The 19,830-nt window shown below is 45.5% G+C and overlaps 1 protein-coding gene across 6 annotated transcripts in view; it reads left to right on the top strand.

Annotated features, from left to right (window-relative positions):
- Positions 1 to 19,830, top strand: part of Rasgrf2 (Ras protein specific guanine nucleotide releasing factor 2) — a 223,710-nt gene that overhangs the window by 171,093 nt on the left and 32,787 nt on the right. For all 6 annotated transcript variants that reach the window (XM_076552054.1, XM_015998983.3, XM_006980480.4 and 3 more), the window contains exon 18: positions 15,606 to 15,712. In XM_076552054.1, coding sequence (XP_076408169.1) covers positions 15,606 to 15,712 — 107 coding nt within the window. The remainder of the gene's footprint in view (positions 1 to 15,605; positions 15,713 to 19,830) is intronic.

Below are 19,830 nucleotides of genomic sequence, written 5' to 3'. Positions count from 1 at the left end.
TGTCTTCCCCGTGGAGATTCCTATTTCTCCAGTGACAGCACTGGTTTGTCGTGTGGACTCGCAGTAACCATGTAGCCAGGGCGTGCTTGGGGCAAGGGGTCTGGGAGCTCAGTGCCAACTAGCATACATGTTCCTGTGCACAGCATCATGTGTGTTCCTGTGCACAGCATCATGTGTGTTCCTGTGCACAGCATCGTATGTGTTCCTGTGCACAGCATCGTATGTGTTCCTGTGCACAGCATCGTATGTGTTCCTGTGTACAGCATCATACGTGTTCCTGTGCACAGCATCGTATGTGTTCCTGTGCACAGCATCGTATGTGTTCCTGTGCATAGCATCGTATGTGTTCCTGTGCACAGCATCATGTGTGTTCCTGTGCACAACATCATGTGTGTTCCTGTGCACAGCATCATGTGTGTTCCTGTGCACAGCATCATATGTGTTCCTGTGCACAGCATCGTATGTGTTCCTGTGCACAGCATCATGTGTGTTCCTGTGCACAGCATCATGTGTGTTCCTGTGCACAGCATCATGTGTGTTCCTGTGCACAGCATCATGTGTGTTCCTGTGCACAGCATCGTATGTGTTCCTGTGCACAGCATCGTATGTGTTCCTGTGCACAGCATCATGTGTGTTCCTGTGCACAGCATCATGTGTGTTCCTGTGCACAGCATCGTATGTGTTCCTGTGCACAGCATCGTATGTGTTCCTGTACACAGCATCATACATGTTCCTGTGCACAGCATCATACGTGTTCCTGTGCACAACATCATACGTGTTCCTGTGCACAGCATCGTATGTGTTCCTGTGCACAGCATCGTATGTGTTCCTGTGCACAGCATCGTATGTGTTCCTGTGCACAGCATCGTATGTGTTCCTGTACACAGCATCGTATGTGTTCCTGTGCACAGCATCGTATGTGTTCCTGTGCACAGCATCGTATGTGTTCCTGTACACAGCATCGTATGTGTTCCTGTGCACAGCATTGTATCTGTTCCTGTGCACAGCAACTTCAGGAGACCCAAACTGCAAGTAGGGATACAAACAAGAGAAAGTACAAAACCAAAAAAAGTCTTAAAATTCTGAACCCTTGTTAAGCCATGGGTGGTTGCTAAACCAGTTCCCTCCAGTAGAATGACATGGTAAGCTGAGCAGAGGCTGAAATCCCAGGTAGGTTTCATGCACACTTTAGCAGTCAGGTGACATTGAGTGCCCCCTCCACCTCCAGTCTCCACCCCTGCTTTCTGTAAATTTCAAAGTAAGACACAGAATTTAAAATGAAAGACAGACATGAATATCTTCAATCAGGCCTTCAGCCTGTCCATGGCTGCTTCCAGGCCACATCAAGAGAAGTGGAAGCCTTGTACAACAAGTTCAACTTCTAGAGAGGAGACCATAGGCACATAAGGCGTATATGGGGCAGGTCAGGCTACCACTGAACTTGACAGCCTCAGATGGCCTTGGAATTCATCCAGAGTGGAGCTGTCTTCTGGAGACACTTTGGGAGTTCTTTGTAGATTAACTTTATGACTAAACTCCAGTGACTATTTCAGACAATCCTCATAAAGTTTCCCTACCCAAGGATGACCACTTCCCATTGGCTCTTCTTCCCAAGATGACTACTTCCCTTTGTGTGCTCTTCCCAGGACAACCATTAACCATTGGCTCCTCTTCCCGGGATGACCACTTCTCATTGGCTCCTCTTCCCGGGATGACCACTTCTCATTGGCTCCTCTTCCCGGGATGACCACTTCCCATTGGCTCCTCTTCCCGGGATGACCACTTCTCATTGGCTCCTCTTCCTAGAACAACTACTTCCCATTGGCTCCTCTTCCCGGGATAACCACTTCCCATTGGCTCCTCTCTCAGAATGACCACTTCCCATTGGTTCTCTTCCCAGATGCCCACCTCCCTCTCCAGGCTCTGCTGATGAGCTTGTCTCATATTTGTCAGGTAAAACAGAAGTCGGTGGCCAGGAATGTCCTCTGCCTTCCACTGAGATGACCAGGCCCTACACATGATACACCCTCTACTTCTCCAAGGAATCTGAAGGGTCCTCCTTAGTGAAGGGAGAGGTTGACACTACTCCAGAGTCAACTTTACACTTCACCCCTTTCTACCTCCTCAAGAGCTGATCTGCAGTCTCTATGTACTCTCTGCAAACCTCTTTTCTCTTTGTTCAGGCATTCTGATCAGCACACAGACATGCCCTAGTACTGTCCTTCAGCAAATCTTACCCTTCTGCTCCCAGCATTTCATACCATGTCCTGCCACAACCTCTCTCAAGCCCACCGACCAGATCCTCAATGGGTACTTCTCTCAGGTCACACCTCACTCTACTTTTGCCCTCTCCAAGCCACACTACCTGTGACAGGGTAACATTTCCAAAATGTAAATCAGATTCTCTAACTCTCCTAGTCAAGGCTTCAGGTAGCTTCTCAATGCCAGCAAAAAGACCCCAGATCTTTAACTCAGCTGATGGTAAACCTTCAGGTCTGCTGGCTTACCAACTCCATCTCCCTTCTTCTGACTCTGTGTTCACCAAGTTTCCACCACTTGGGGCTTGAAACTTTGGATGACCTTCACATAACTATCTCTTTTCTGTCACTCATGTCCCAACTCATGAGCCCCTCTTAGGAAGACTGTCACCAGCCCCAGCTAACTGATTACCCCCTTGCTCATGTTAGCCCATTGACCCTTTTTGTCCTTTCTCTGAGGTTCACTAGATCCTTTCGCTGAGTCTTCCCAGCATCTCAGTTTACAATCATTATTTGTTTTCATATAGATAATACTGTCACTGGCACCATTCACTATTTTTATCTCCCTGTAGTTGAACACAGGTTCTTATGAACAGCTTGCGAATTGTCCTTGTTCAGTGATGTACCCTAGTGCCTCCAACGAGTCACTGGCACAAGCATGCTTAATAAATACTTTGTGTCTGGCTAAAACAGCTGCCAACTTTGTGCTTTGTGGCTGCCACTTTCCCTTCCAAGTGTGTGTTTCATTTTCTAATGTTAGCCCCACTGCTTTGGGACAAGAAGGAAAAAAAAGAGCCCATTTTCACTATCCTCCCCCACATCTCTAAAATTCCTTTCTTTGATGTCTTCAGAATACTTAACTATGTATGCCCGTCTACTCCTTGGATGCACAAGGGCATGCTCATTCACAATCCTGTATACCCATTTTGTTCAAACACTTGTAGTTGAGTTTCTTTTTCACTCTTACTCTTTGGGGGTCCACCACTCAGCTCCCAAATAAGTACATGGAGCCTTATTCTTACTTATAAATGCCCGGGCTTAGCTTGACTTATTTCTAGCCAGCTTTTCTTAAGTTATTCCAACTACCCTTTGCCTCTGGGCTTTTATCATTCTTTATATCTCATTTTTTACTTCTTACTCCATGTCTGGCTGTGTTTCTGGATGGCTAGGCCCTGCCATCCTCCTCTCCTTCCCCCTTTCTGGCTCCTCTTTCTTCTCTTTTTCTCCTCCTATTTATTCTCTCTGCCTGCCAGCCCCACCTTGCTATTGGCCATTCAGCTCTTTAGTAGACCAATCAAGTGTTTCAGGCAGGCAAAGTAACACAACTTCACAGAGTTAAACAAATGCAACATTAAAGAATTCAACACATCTTTGCATCATTAAACAAATGTTCCACAGCATAAAAGAATGTAACACATCTTCAGCTAATACTCCACAACAACCATTTTTACTATTTATTTTCAGCTGCTTTTCATAGACGTTCTGCTCCCATTAGAGCTAGGCAATGCTTCCCCTTTCTTCCTCTCTTCACCTCCTGGATTAACTCGTACCTACTTTCTGCCTCTTTGAGTTTGCCTATTCTAAATACTTCATGTATGTGGAGTCGCACAGTATTTGTCCATGTCTGACTAATTTTCTAGCTTAGTGTTTTCAAGATCCATTCCTATCGTAGCAGTGTATCAGAGCCTCACTCACTGTATAGCTGAAAATGCCTTGAATGCCTCCTCAAAGCTTTCCTCATGTCTGTCTGTTTTTTTTTGTTGTTGTTTTTGTTTAGTTTTTGGTCACAGTCAACACAGGTGTATAGGTTCTGCTTGAGTTCCTGTTATCACTTCTCTTGGTTGTACATCTTGGTGTGGTATTGTTGGATCACATAGAAATCCAATTTTTTTCCTTTTTGTGAAACAAAGTGTTTTCTACAGTAACTGTGCCATCTCACAGCCCTACCTACAGACACTTTTAACCTCCATCCCCGGGGCAGAACTGTCACTCACACCTCCTATCCCATCCCCAGGGAAAGCAACATTTCTAGATGTAGAGGAAGAGTTTTGTAGGAAGGTTTATGAATCACTATTCTTTTGGATTGTGGGTAAAGATTACCTAATGCCAAGGGTGTGAACATTTTTCCACAATTGGCAGCTAGTAGCCATCCAGGAATTTAAACAATTGTACAGAAAAAACCTCCTCTCTTCCTTTCTTTACTTTATAGTTTTATAATTACTTCGTAACAACCATAGTTGGTTCTAAAGTGGAGCAGAAAACTGAAATGGTGGTGAATGATGGAGTCTGCTCCTTTCGTGGTATTCTGTGTGTTAATGATTTCTGGAAACATTATTGGGTTTCAGAACGGCTCTCTGGGTTGTGTTAACTTTGTTCTTAAAAAAATTCCTAACAAAATTCATTTAATTAAAAAAAAAAGGTTGCTGACCTTCAGTTTTCCAGATGGTTCTTGCTATTGTTTCCCACAGTTGTACTGTCTAGTCCACCTTTTATCTTTCTTGCCCGGACAGTCTCCTTGAAGTCATTTGAACTTGCTCACATTATGGGTTCATGTCTCGGCATCCCCTCACATGGGCTCACCCTGCTTTGGAAGAGCTGCCCACACCCTCCACACTGGGGTGGGCTTTGTGTCCACACCAGCGCAGCAGCCACCACAGAGGCCTGGAAATGACATGTGCCCAGCAGGAGCCTCTGTAGCTGTTCCTTACAAACAGGCGCTGAGGTGGGATGTGTCTATGGGAATTGCCCGTGCCACAGAGCGGGTCACCTGGACATAAACCTTGGTTCTCATTCAGCCGTCTGTCACCTTCGGTGGCCAATGGACTCCAGCAAGCCCCAGTTTCCTTCTCTATAAAGAATGAGGAACACGTTTGTGGAATGGTGAGAAGTAAAATATGTAATACTAAAAGATTTTTAATCCATTTTAAACTCCATGTATAGTCACTCCTTTGGGGATCTTAAACCATTTATTTTTCAAAAAAAAATCTATAAAAGCAATTCAGTTGACAGTTTTTGTTACTGATTTTCTTGAGAGATGAAAGCAGTGATACATTGATTTCCACATTCTCCGTGGGTTTTTAATCACAAATAATGGCAGGTCTGCTAAGCGTCTTTGCCCCAGTTTGCAAGGATGTGCTTTGATCCCTTGCCATGTCTACTGCTCTAGAGGCGGTGGACCCGGGAGAGCAGAGCCGAAAACTGAGGGGGGACTAAAGTCTCCTGCACTGGCCAACCTTCTTCAGAGCACCAGACAATTTACACTCTGAGGGCTAAGAAGAGTCACATGAATAAAGTGTCCAATGACAAGGAGAGCCACATGTGACAGGCAAGCCACGTGTGGTGAAAACATGTTTTTCCATAGAGGCAAATAAATAAATAACAGTAGCCAATTGTAATGAATAATCGGAAGTCAACTCACTCCCATCTGCTATACCTGGGGGGGGGGCACAAAAGCGCATTCTCAGAACGATTCTGTGTTTGAAGAAACGGAGGTCACAGACTCTTGTCTTGTTTTCTTGGAGTTTTCTCACGAGCACTCAGAATTCTCTCACAACTTCACTCTTGAACCGTGTTCTGACAGTGCTACAGTTAATGGCACCTAGGGAAAATTATCTCAGATTAACCCAAATAAGAATTTAAACTGAAGGATAAGAGCACACGTATGCAAAGGGGAAAAAAAAAGACAGATTAAACACCTTACTCTGCTGTATCTGTTTACTGTCCCTTTAGTATGATCCCAACAGACATCTAGAAACTTCCCCTCCATGTTCTGAACTCATGAGCTGACCGGCTCCTTCCCTCCCCGACGCCTGCATTATACGATGAGCTCATTGAGATGGACAGTGTGGATTTTAGCAAACTATAAGGATATGTTTGAGGGCTTCTAATACACTAGCGCCCCCTCTCTTCAGCCAAGGCTACCAGAAACCCCACACTTACCCTCTGCATGGCGGGAGCTGGGCTTGTAAGGCCAGCAGGGTCTTCCTCGTTGTTTTGTTACCTGGAAGGAAGAGCAGAGTTAGAGTTGAAAAGTAGACAGCGATGTCATTACATGCCTTGAGTAAGTTAGATGGGATCTGAGCTGAGAACTACTCCATGTATATAAAACGGCAATTCTCTTTCTGCTGCTACCTGCTTTGAGTAGGGTTTTGAGTCGCTGGCCAACCAGTGACTGCTGACAGGATGTTAACTGGATGCAGCTGGACTCACCAGTGGTTTCCACAGCAAGTGCCCATCCTATCACAGGCGCCATCGCTGAGGACTGTCACTCACAGACTCGCTGTTACCCGAACGTTCAGCATGGCGTGTGTGCTCATCTCCTGCTTCACTGCACTGACCTGTTTTCTTCAGCTTTACCAGGTGGTGGTGTAACACACATTACTTCCTCATGCTTAGGAAAACACTCCGTCCATGATCCACAGCAAAGGGACATGAATTAGAAAGTCTTGCCATGCAGGGGTGACAAGGTAGGGGGTTGTTTAGGAAGATAGCCAGATATTTAGATATTCAGAACCCGTCTCCATTGGCTGGGGGGTTTGTTTCCCATATTTAACAGGTTGGAGGGCGATTCTCCATCCTCACTAGAGAAAGAAACAGCGTGAGAGTGAAGAATATGTCTCCTCTGCTTACCTAGTGCTGTGGACTTTGTTGAAAACAGTGGGTTCCCTGAATATAATGATGGAACCATGGAATAATGGCAGGAAGAGAACACGGAGGACAGAGTGATGTAGCTGTGGTTTTATACGGCAGCTGTAACTGCGGTGCACAGGAGCCATAGCTGTGGTGAACAGGAACTGTAGCTGTGGTGAACAGGAACTATAGCTGTGGTGCACAGTAGCCATAGCTGTGGTGAACAGGAACTATGGCTGTGGTGAACAGGAACTATGGCTGTGGTGAACAGGAACTATGGCTGTGGTGAACAGGAACTATAGCTGTGGTGAACAGGAACTATAGCTGTGGTGAACAGGAACTATAGCTGTGGTGAACAGGAACTATAGCTGTGGTGAACAGGAACTATAGCTGTGGTGCACAGTAGCCATAGCTGTGGTGAACAGGAACTATGGCTGTGGTGAACAGGAACTGTAGCTGTGGTGAACAGGAACTGTAGCTGTGGTGAACAGGAACTATAGCTGTGGTGAACAGGAACTATAGCTTTGGTGAACAGGAACTGTAGCTGTGGTGAACAGGAACTATAGCTGTGGTGAACAGGAACTATAGCTGTGGTGAACAGGAACTATAGCTGTGGTGAACAGGAACTATAGCTATAGTACATAGCAACCATAGCTACAATACACGTGTGCTGTGCTCCGTCTTAGAATGGTGACAGGTGACTTGAGGGCAATCTAACAAGTGCCACCAAGTCTTAACGGTCCTGATCACTGAATGAGGAAACCAAGGACAGCAGCAGTCGAGTCTCTGTCTGAAGGGATCCAGCCATGGCTGTCGTTAAGTTAATGGGAGAGTAAGTGAGGGGGGTTAGAGAGACAGAAGTGTAAACCTGAGCATCGGATCTGTTTCTCAGGAGGAAGAACATGTTGTTAAGAAGGAATTCATTCCCATTGTCCTGGAAGACTACTTTGGGGGATTTTGGAGATGTGGGCATGGGTAGAAAACCCATAAGAGTGGCTATCACCTAGACGTTACAACCTCAACAACACGAGAACTGAATAGAGTCCACTCAAGAAGAGGGGACATGAATGGGCCAGAGAGGCCACATGGAGCATCAGGTGGAGGATGAAGAGACAGCAATGGAACAAGACGCCAAGAGAAGATGCTCTGGGTCCGGGGTCCGGCATGGCCCCTGCCTCTAGGGGTTCTGAAATCAATGTAGATTATTTAAGCCTAGACCTACTGATCAGCCAGTCCTATAACCTGCCTTCAAATCTCATTTCATTCACTGTAGATGTATGTTATGACTCATTACACACACACACACACACACACACACACACACACACACACATGCATGAATACACAAACACACATGTAAACACATACACACACGTATACACATCTACATACATGCACTTATATACACATATGCACACATACATACATACACATATACTCACACACCCATACACATGGACACATATACATACATACATACTTACACATACATGCACACAGATACATTCACACCTATGTACACACACGAACACACATGCACACATACATATATGCATACATACACTTACATACACACATGCACTCACATACATACACACATACACTCACACATATACAATTACATACACATGCACACATACACACACATATACACATATACACATGGTCTCTAAAGAATGCTCACTCTCACCATGGACCGCACATGCAGACGGCCCTCATCTACTTCATTTCTGTAATGCTGGTTACAATGCATTAAACTGATTTCAGCCCCCATTAACAGGTCATATGAAGTCCAAAAAATATTAAAGAAACAAATAGAAGACAAAACACTGTATATAACTGTCATGTAGGGAAATGGGAATGCATTGGAAGAAGAGCACATGGTGTTTCCTTCTTATTTTTCTTGTGTATTGTTCACAGTACTGAATTACAGGACTTTTTCATACACGTATGTACAGTATGTTGAACTTATTCCTCCCCATAACCCACTACTGAACCCTTCCATCTCCGCCCAGTCCTTCCCTGGGGTCACTGCGGTATTTTACTGACTTTTCCAAGGACCTCCAGTTAAAGAGGCTGGTTTGGCATTGAGAAGTTACAAATGGCACCTATTCACTGTAATGGGTAAAGTCTCTGCCCTCAAAACCGAGCCAAGCGTGATCGTAAAATCTTAGTCATCGGGGTTTGGGGGATGATGTAGGAGGAAGAGACAGTCCGTCTTTCTTAATGGTGTGGCTTCCGGTTGGTCAGCCACACCCAGGAGTATGTAGACAGTGCAAACTGAGAGAGAGAGAGAGAGAGAGAGAGAGAGAGAGAGAGAGAGAGAGAGAGAGAGAGAGAGAGAGAGAGGTCAGATTGGGCTGGATCTTGAAAGTTAGGAGAGGAATGGAGGATGAATATGATCAAACACCCTGTGTGAAATTTTCAAATAACTAATAAGAACATAGTTTGTAAAGAGCTGGTTTGTAGATTTGTGGGGAAAAAACACTTAAGACTAAAACTGGCTCTGGGCAGTGGAAATGATTGAGAGTGGTCTGGATAGGTCTAAGCTCAAAGCCTGGTTCTGGCCTTTTTGGCTTGCCGATCTGTGATGTCTCTGCTCCTGTTACTTAATCTTAAGTGGAGATAACATTTCCTCTGTGCAGTGGCTCTTACTGAAAAGAAGCCACATGAGTTAGGATACTCCTCTTGGAGCTCGGTCACGTGATCGACAATTGCTATGTCCTTGGGTGTTAGGGTTAAATTGCAGGCTCTGTGTGAAGCTCATGGAATGATGCCTGACTTAAAGCAGCTGTTTGTGGCAGCAGCCCAGAGAAATGCTTGTAATACATGTGCAGACCAGAGTCCAAGCCATTATAGATTTTTGTCCAACATATGAATTTAAGAGGATTCGGAGTTAAAAAAAAAAAGTCACACTGATACCATTGATGGTAAAGAAAGATTATGTCCATTTGTGTGAAGTGGAAAATGACGCCTCACTGAATTGAAGTGTTTCTTGGTTCATTAAGAATTGTTCCAATGGTTGGGATCATTGAAGTGATCCTAGCTCTCCCATTCACCACGCTGCAGCTGTTTATCAAAAACAATTCCACAAGAAGAGCAGAAGTAACTAAGAATTTTCACTAACTTACCTCCCAGGTGCCCACCACATGGGTCACAGACACCAAGATCATTGGCTCAGGTCGACACTAACAGGACTCATCATAACCTACCTATGTGCACTTTTATTTCCATATTACCATTCTTCTTTCTGCTTGCCTCTTAAAAAATGCGGTGTGAAGCTGGCCGCATACCACACCATTAAAAAGAAGATGTACATTTCCCTGTCTTCCCAGCCTCTCTTCCCCTTTGCTGTGTTCGTGATAGTTTTGATAACTAGCCATTATGGCAATGTAATGAAAAGATGGATTGAAAGGGGTCTCGGAGTCCACACAGAATGCACTCGGACACCAAATTCCCATCACAATGGAGGTTTTATTTCTCTGGAGGGGACAAGCAAGGGTGGGGGGACTTCCTCTGGATTAGGCAAAGACAGTGGCTGGTGTCTCTACCAGAGTGGTTTTTAAGGAGAAAAAGGGGAAGTCTGTTAGGATGAGTTGGTAAATCCCAATTGGACAAGTTAGTCGGTGTAGACAAATAATGAGTTTTGATTGATGGACCTTGGTGTTCACCCTCAGGAATGAGTTAGGCATAAGGAAGTGGCCAAATGAGGGAACAGAACTTGGTGACTAGTTACAAATGTAATCTAATAGTTTAGTAAGGAAGAAGGAAGTGGGAGGGTAAGATGGCCAGTACAGTGTCTGTAGTGTTTGGGCCTGTCAGAGAGCCCTTCGTGGACTTTGTTCTGATAGGTGGAATCTGCAGAAACATTTGGATGGATTGTTTTTAATGATGCAATTTTTCTTAAGAGAAGAATACAATTGTATGTCTACTGTGTATGGAGCCAAAAGGCTTAAAGAGGTTGGAACTAACAAGGCTTAACAAAAGAATAAATGATCTAAAATTACATGCTGGATACAAGGCTTGGCATGATCTACAACATGTCTGGGGAAAGGTCTATGCAGTTAAATCTTAATCTTCAATTCATGTGCGTGTCAATCACTTTTAATTGTCACTGTGTCACACTCTAGAATCCCCTGGTGTGTGAGTCTCAGTGAGGGATAGTCTAGGTTGGACTCCGGGGATGTCTGTGGGGATTATCTTCATTATGTCCATTAAAGTGGGAAGACACTGACTGTAGGTGGCGCTGTCCCCTGGACTTGGGTGCTGAACTGTATGAGAAAGGAAATAAATAATGGATTTATTCAAGCATCCATGTGAATGTTCATTTCTGTCTGCTCTGACTGTGGGTGTGATGTAATGAGCTGCTTTGGCTTCTCTGTAACCTTGACATCCCTGCAATGATGTCCTGTGACCCAGAATTGTGACCTAAAATAGACTCTGTCTCCCCTAAGTCCTCTGGTGGGGGTGTTTTGCCACAGCAGCAAAAAAGAAAACTGAGACAAGTGGTAGCTTGGTTCTTAGTGCCTGGTCCTCATGTGCCTGCTCAGCCAATCCTTAAAACTGAAGGTTTCCATAATTTGGCAGGGGTAGAAGCGTGGAGTGTGGTGTGGTGGGTTCCTGACCTGTGTGTCTGTTGATCTGTGATTTGGGGTGGTGAATTTTTCTTCAGGGGTGAATTTTTCTTCTGCATAAGCTGGGATGAGTGTGTGCTCCTCCACCAAGGCCTTGAGCACTGTTGTTGGAGTCCACAGGGTTCTCAAGGGCCTCGGCCATCACTACTTTAACTTCTCATCAAGGAAGACACAAAGTTTGAACACCAGGTCCAGGGCCTGTGGTTAGCCATTTCCAGAGAAACTTTCACCAGACTACTGGAATCCACGCTGAGGAAGCATGTTTCTTTCTTTTGGGTCAAAGATCCCAGAAGTCTATGCACTGAGTGATAGCCCCAGCTTCAGGCAAGTTTCTAAACTGTCGACTTTGATCATGGACCATGTCCTGGTCTACCCTCTCACGGGCGACAGACCTCTGAGAACTCCAGCTTTATGTGGGAGTCTCAGTTGCCACCTTGCCCTCGCTCTTCATGTAGGCTCTGGTGCTTTTTGCCTTGAACAACTTAGATACTGTGATTCCAATCCCATGAGGCCAGAATGGGAAAGCTCTCCCCTCCGCTCAGGACAGCCCCCTCCACCAGGGACTTGGCTCTGATTTTCACAAACAATCTTCTGTATTTGAATCTGGAGAATCTCTTACTGTCTTGTAAACTCAGATGGAGTAATATTTGCTATATTTTACTCGGAATGTGCTCTCTATCTATCTATCTATCTATCTATCTATCTATCTATCTATCTATCTATCTATCTCTCCTTCTCCCCCTCACTCTCCCCCACCTCTCTCTTTCAACAAGCTTTCTCTGTGCAGCCTTGGCTGTCCTGGAACTCATTTTGTAGACCAGGCTGGCCTCAAACTCAAAAGCTTCACCTACCTCTGCCTCCCAAGTACTGGGACTAAAGGCTTTCTGGTATATCTAGCCTGCCAAGAGCTAGCTCATCATCACCTTCCCCTGAAAGAATTGTAAATGTCTGCCCACAGGTGGAAGGTTCCTATCCATATTTAAAAAAGAGAGAGGAAGAAGAGTCTTCAACTTTACACACACATACACACACACACACACACACACACACACACTCCAGTCATAAAAAATAAATAATGCATATAACATACAGTCTATGACATACACTGGAGAAATGCTTGGGCTCAGCAAAAATATACTAAATTCCCCTCTTCATGAAAAGCCAAAATATTTATCAGAAAACCACACCGATAAGTCTACCGTTGTGTGGTAGGTGCTGTAAAGTGAATGTTTGTGTTATTATGAGATGTCATGAGAACTTCCCCTGCTCCAGTTAGAAGGCCTCATTTGGGAAGGAGGGGTGGCTTGCCCTGGTTGAAAGGGGGTGCACCACTTGTTTCGGTACGGAGCAGTCTGTGCAAAGGCCTAGGGATCACGACAAACCAAAGGATGGAGAGATAGAAAACAAAATAGAAACGTGTGGTTCCAGAAAAGGCCAAGCAGACCAAACCCTGAGAACCCCTCTAGACTGTGTTGAGGACTTCTGATTTTTTTTTAAAGTAGGGGGAGAATTTATTATGAAGAAGAAGAGGGTTCAGCAGGGGTAGGGAGTGGATAAGGGAAGGTAATGGTATATATGATCAGAATACATTATTTATGTGTATTATTTTAAAGAAGAAACTTCAGAATAAAACTATACCATAGGTTAGATGGACTTAACAGATATCTACAAAATGTTTTTTTTTTTATTTTTTAAATTACACTCATGATATTAATCACATTTGTGGTATTCATAGATTACATTCGCAGTATTCATTCAATTATATATATATAATTTTAAATGTCGAATGTCATTTCTTGAAGGGGGTAGGAGGTCTTAATTACAGGCTTACAGCACAATGGGAGGACCCTGGAGGGCAGAAGTTCGCTACTGATGTTTTACAATCTTGCATCTAAGCTGTTAACGCCCATTATTCAGGATACACAGACAAGGAACTTCCCTTAAGCATTCAGGAGGGTGGAACCTGGCAGGGAATTAGCATAGGGAGGATATCAAGGTCAAGGTCCACAAACAAGGCAACAGTTACCCAAAACGGGGGCCAGGGCCCTGCAGGTCCCCCTTTTATTAAAAAATGAGCTCTGACTTGGATTGCGTGGGACGTCAGCAGGTCGCCTTACCCATCATGAAGACGCCTGCCCAGGCCACACAGGTGTTCTGTCTTAGGTTGGTGAGTGCCCCCAGGTATTACCCGTCTCTGAATACTCATTATCATACTGGCTCAATCGTGTGTGAGCTGCATGGTTAATTGCTGCCAAAGATCTCAAAGTGGCACTGGGCTTGCAATCTGTGTGTTCGACGGTAGACTTATACTAACAGAGGACTTCTGATTTTATTGTGAGGACTCTTGAAAGGCCTTGAACACTCATTTGACACATCCAATTTGTCCTTTGAAAAGGTCTTTTTGGCTCCTGGGATTCCAGATTTAAGAAGACAAAAGAGAACTAGACCAAGGAGGGTTGCTGGCATCATCTAGGGAGAGACAGACAAGTTCTAGGCTTACCCACCATGATGAATGGTGGTGTTTCTTTCCTGAGATGATGACACCAGCCAGGGCAGAGTCTGGGGGAAAGGCCTCTTTCTTTTTGAGCATATTGTGCTTGTAGTGTGCTTTCCTTGTAAGAGGAAAGTGTAAAGAGGAGTTGGAAACCTGGATCTGGAACTCAGAGATGAGATCAGGAACTCTATGGGGAGTCACTTAAAAGATACATTTCTGAGAAAGTGATTGCAGAGCACCCCTTGGATATATAGACGTGAAAGCTGTTGGTGACCTCGCAGAGTCTGTCTTGCTGGTAGGTGAGAGGAAGTGAGAAGCTTGGAGTGAGACGTGGAGACAGCAAGAGATGAGGAAAGGGAACCAGCAAGTGTAGACAGCTCTTTGAAGAGGAGTTATTGTTGTGTTCTGAGACTTGGCCCCTGGGTATTAAACATATTAGGCAAGTGGTTCACCATGGAGCTGCAGCCAGCCCAAGATATATTCATTTTTAAAGGAAATAGATTGCTTAATTATTATTGGATCACAGAATATCTTTTTAAAAGGGAGTCAGTGTGAAGTACTATGTTTTATTGACAATGAAAAGGTAACTAAGGCAGTGACGCGGCTGCACAGAGCAACTCTGGACACTGGACTAGAGCTTGGTGGTGGGAAAGCTGCCTCATATGTATAAAGCCCAAGATCACTGCACCTGCTCACCCACCAAAAGACACCAGATAAATGTCGAATTGTAGTAATGGCTGACATGTGAGTTCTTGCCATTGTGTGGGTACTGTGATCAATGTTTAACACTTACTTGTTCAGGAGGGTAATTCCACAACAACTCCATGAGACAGACACGTAAGAGACATCAGAGACCGATATAATTTACCAGAACTCAAGGACAGAAGCTTCACTTCTGGAAGTCTTTTTGTTTTGAATTATTTTATTTGCAATTGGCAAGCACCAACTACCTACATAACTATTATCTACTCATGGAGTATAAAAGAGATGCATCGGTATGTTTATATTGTGTAGTGATTCAAACTTATCAACAAATCTTTCATTTCATGTTCTTACAAGTTTTCCGAGGTGAAAACATTTGGAATCCATACTTTTAGCAGCTTTCAAATACTTCTTTTCAAACACTGGCTATCCTGTTTGTCTGCAGACAGACAATAGAGTATTTTACCTGCCCTGTGAGCTCAGATATCTGGTACTATTGATTACACAACCACGGTGTGGCACAGGTATAAATAGATCCACACTGGCCCTACTTCTTTTGTTAAAGCTCCCTCTTGGCTTTGTATTGTAGCTCATGAGAGTCATAAATAGAAATGTCATTAGTGGGTCGCTAGCTCTCCTCGGTGGCCTTTAATAAATACGTGTGCTTTATTCATGTAATTGCACCTGTAACTACGGGGGAGGGGGGAGGGGCTGGCTGGAGATGTAATAAGCAAGCAGAATCCACACATCTAAAGCCACTTTCCCTCCCTGCCACAATGCAGCATTTGTGAGTCTCATTAACAGGAGTCCTAAAATAAGTGACCTTTTCTCGTCCCTGGGGACTGGCCCTAACTACAATGTGTGTATGTTTTTTTTTTTCCTCCAAAGGGTTTAACAATACTGAGAGAACATGTGACAAGGAGTTTATCATACGGAGAACAGCCACCAATCGAGTCCTGAATGTCCTCCGTCACTGGGTCTCCAAGCATGCACAGGTAATTCGGAAGTTCCAGCGACTACTTTCAAGGGGTTGTTGTTTAAGTTAGCTTTTGAAGTCATTGCATGTGTAAACAATCTCCTGACACACTGTGGTCAGAAGCCTTGGGACTTAGAGGCTAAGAGGGGAAGATGTAAGGAAAAGGCATACGTATTTCCAACATTGCCATTTCCCATCTGCTGATAATCCGAAGTGCATTGGTAAATGGGGCGGGGGGGGGGGCCTCCCCTCTTCCCCATGTGTGAGCAGCGGTACCTCCCACACTACAGCCGTGGTCTCAACTGCACTAGAGTACCCTGGGGCTACATTTCTCAGGGTCCCCTCTGAAAGGGGAGCTGTGCTGCAGAGGCCTTCATCTTCTGTGGCACCCAGAGCCCCTGGAGGCAACCACTGCAGTACCCCATAAAGGCCAAAAATAAATTTTATCTGATCGGGGAGGGCTTTCTTAGACCAACTCACAAAATTTACAAAGTTCGCAAAATCTTACCTCGTGTCTTTTTACATTTTGGTTCCTACGACTTTGTTTTTTTAAGTTGAAAGAAATCTCACAGTTTTCTATTCAAAACATTTGTAGAATTTATTCCCCTTGTGCAAAGTAAAGCCAAGTCCCTCTTTACCTCGTCGGTTCTGAGTCTACACAGTCCTTTGCTGACTCCACGTCAGGCCTTCCTGGACCTGATGTTGGCTAGTAATCTGTACAAGTGTTGACTAGAAAGACCAGGGCCCTGACTGGCTCAGGTCAAAGACGGGATAAAGTTTAAAGGCTACTTTGCATTAACCATAAAGGGCGGCGTGGATATTTGTGATTCAGACCCCTCCTGCTGAGGATGGAAGAGATGCTCTTTTCGTCTCTCTGTCTCTCTGCAGATGGCCGTGAAACACGCTTTGCAGACACGCTTGCCCCCTGCAGGTGCGCATCTGTCTTCATTCTGCTAGCTCTGTGGGGCCGCGCTCCTGGCAGACAGCGCTTGGTTGCTGCTGAACTGAGTTGACATTTTAATGCCGACACTGCTCACTTTCTCCACGAGGTCGTTTTCTGTCCTTTAGTTTCCAAAGGGAGCCAAGCACAGGCTGTGTCTGTCAATGGACCCACAAGCTGGGCTCTACACTACAGTGTGTGTGTTGGCATTGCTGTGGAGAGGAAGCGTTTATATGAATCACACACACACACACACACACACACACACACACACACACACACACACACATACACATGCACACACCCATGTGCCCACACGCCTCCTGCTGCAAAGCCTTGTGCATCATTTACACAATTCCCAGGTCTCTGAAGATATCCGGGCTATGCTGCTCTTGGCTCCTGTGGTCACTGTGATCTTCTGAGGGACTTCCAGGCTGGCAAGTGCACTAAGACCTATTGCTCACTTGAGTGGCTGTCACAGACTTGATACATTCTAGGGCAATTCTGTTTGTTTGTTTGTTTGTTTGTTTGTTTGGTTGGTTGGTTGGTTTTTTTTTTTCTGAGTTGTCTATTGATCAGTCATTCTGAAGAGACTCGGTCCACCTGAGAAATGTCACAGACATGGAATGATGATGAAAAAGAGCTGCGGTTGTGATCTGGGCTTGCAGCTTTCTTCCTCCGACTCGGGTGAATGTCTGAGATGTCCCTCACCGTGGGCCCAGGAAAAGTCTCTAAAAGCATGAGATCAGACCTAGTGTCTGACACAACCTTGGTTCCCCCAAAGACTTTATGAATTGAGTATCACTATTACTCTTTTTCTGTTTTCTCTATTTATCCACTAATAAGACCTGTGCATTGGGCTGGGTGTGAGAGCGACTAAGATCTCCGTGGTCTCTGACTTCAAGGAGTTTGCAGTCATGGGAACGAACACGAGGCCACTGTCAGCCATTGTGCCTAGTGTAATTCCTGCACAACAGCCTCACCCTCTGGTTCCTCTGTCTGCCTCAGACATTCAGGCCGAGGACCAAAGCCTCAGGCCAAAGAAGCAAAGGCTGCACACCTCAAGGGGAGGGGCCAGGCCACCTAAGCAGGACAAGATAGAGCTCTTGAAAGCAACCCAGCCACAGTTGTGTTCATTCACCAGTGGGAAGTCAAGATAGGATGTGTCAGAGAGGGTGGCAGGGTTAGCTCCCTACCACAGCGGGGAGGAACAGAGCTGCTTCTCAGTCAGCCCTAGAAGACACGGTTTAAGGAAGTTACCAGCCCCATGCCCTAGGCAGAGGTACAAAATATTCGCCGAGGCCAAGCGGGGAGCTGTGTATGCATACATAGGGGGGCCTTCTCTACATTGTGAGCAAGTAGACCTTCAGAGAAGCCGGTCTGGCCCTGTCCCCTGCCCAACAGACTGCCTGGAGGGGTTCTATGACCCCACTGGGAGAGTCTGGGTGAAGTGGAGTATTGGAAACCCAGGACAGAAGGATGTTGAAAATGACTCACAGGAGACCAGGCATGACCTGGGTCCGGTGAGCTGTCCTGGAGTGCCCATGGACAAGCTAATCACTGTTCTTCTGCTACACCCAGAAGGTGCCAACACCGGGTTCCACTTGCGTATCACACCAGACTCTGTTCTCTGCCGTGAGCATCTGCGGCCACAGCACACGTGTGGGGTCAAGGTGGAGGGAGCACACGGAGCCTTCAGTGTCGCCTTCCGGCCTTAGAGCAGGCCGGGTGTGGGGAGGGCCACACAGGTCACTGGTGTGGACTGCAGTTCCGACTGCCCCAATGAGACTGTTGTGGTAACTGAACGGTCCTGACGTCACACGGGACAGTGATGCTGCCTGATGACGTCATCCGAAGTACGGCTTCTCTTGGGAGCCCATTTCACAGGCTGTGTTCAAACAATCCAGCCGTGACATTTCCAGACCACCCCGGTCTGCTTGCGCGGACTTTATGGCGAACTCGGAAAGACGTATTTATCTGAAAATGAAGCACTTGAGTTTGTATTGCAGTTATATAGTTTCTTCCTTTTTTATTGGGCTGTGATAGACTTCGTATAAATGGCACTGAGTGTAAGTGTGTAATTTGGTGACCTCTGTAGTGACCAACTCCCTGAAATGCCACCCTGGTCAAGACATACGTCATGTCCAGCCCCCAAGAGGACTCCTCCCTGTCAACTATCTCTTCCAGAGCATTGCTCAGCTTCTGTTAGCTTTACCTGTGTTGTTATTAATATAATGTCCATTTTAATATATCCAGGATAAGCCCTTAATCTGCCCAGCTGTGTTCATTTCCTCTGGTTTATTCTTGCTTTGAACAATGTTTCTAATGAAATATATATTTCTAATACATATACCACAAACACAAACCCTCTTCCCATTGCAAGAAGACTTTTGTGATAGCTAATTCTGACTAAACAGTTAAGTCTGATTAATTCTGATAAACTTAGTTGGATTAATAGGCCCGTGGGCATTAGTGAGGCATACCGTTGGGTGTGACTGTGGGGGAACATCCAGAGAGGTTTAACTCAGTAGGGCAGAGCCACACCGATGTGGGCAGCACCGTTCCCTGGACTCCAGCCCTGCCATGAATACAAAGGGAAAAGTGAACAGAAGAAAGGCCTTCTCTTCACTTTTCCCCACTTCCTGACGGCCAGCCAGATGGGACCTGCTGCCTCACTCTCCTCCATCATGGAGCTGCTTCCCACAATGCCATCATCACCCCGTCTGTGAGCCAGGCATCCGCTGAACCATGAGCCAGAGTCAACCCCTCCCTCCATACGTGGTTTCTGCTAAGTATTCTGTGACCCCAGTGAGAAAAGTAGCTGATACAGCTCTGCGTAACTTTATCCTATAAACAGAGAAGAGGGGTGGGGACAGAAAGAGAAAGAGGGAGGAAGAAAGAGACAGACAGACAACAGAGACAGAGGGACAGAGATTTTGGGGGAGCGGAGTGCTCAGTCCCTAACAGCTGAGGTGATACTCCAGAGGGAGGCATGACACACCTGTGGTGACAAGGATCTCATCACTGAGGGGGGTATCCCCGAGACGGGGTGGGGTATGGAGAATGAAACCCCTGTTCTCACATTTACCGGCTATGTGGCTCAGAAAACTCCTTTGCCCCAGGTCCTAGATTTCTTCCTCTAGAAACATTGGGTTAATGCCACTTCTTGCTGTGAGCCACAGGGATGATTACATGAG

This window comes from Peromyscus maniculatus, chromosome 15 (assembly GCF_049852395.1).
Source record: "Peromyscus maniculatus bairdii isolate BWxNUB_F1_BW_parent chromosome 15, HU_Pman_BW_mat_3.1, whole genome shotgun sequence".
Lineage (NCBI taxonomy): Eukaryota > Metazoa > Chordata > Mammalia > Rodentia > Cricetidae > Peromyscus > Peromyscus maniculatus.
This window is presented reverse-complemented; position numbering and strand designations above follow the sequence as displayed.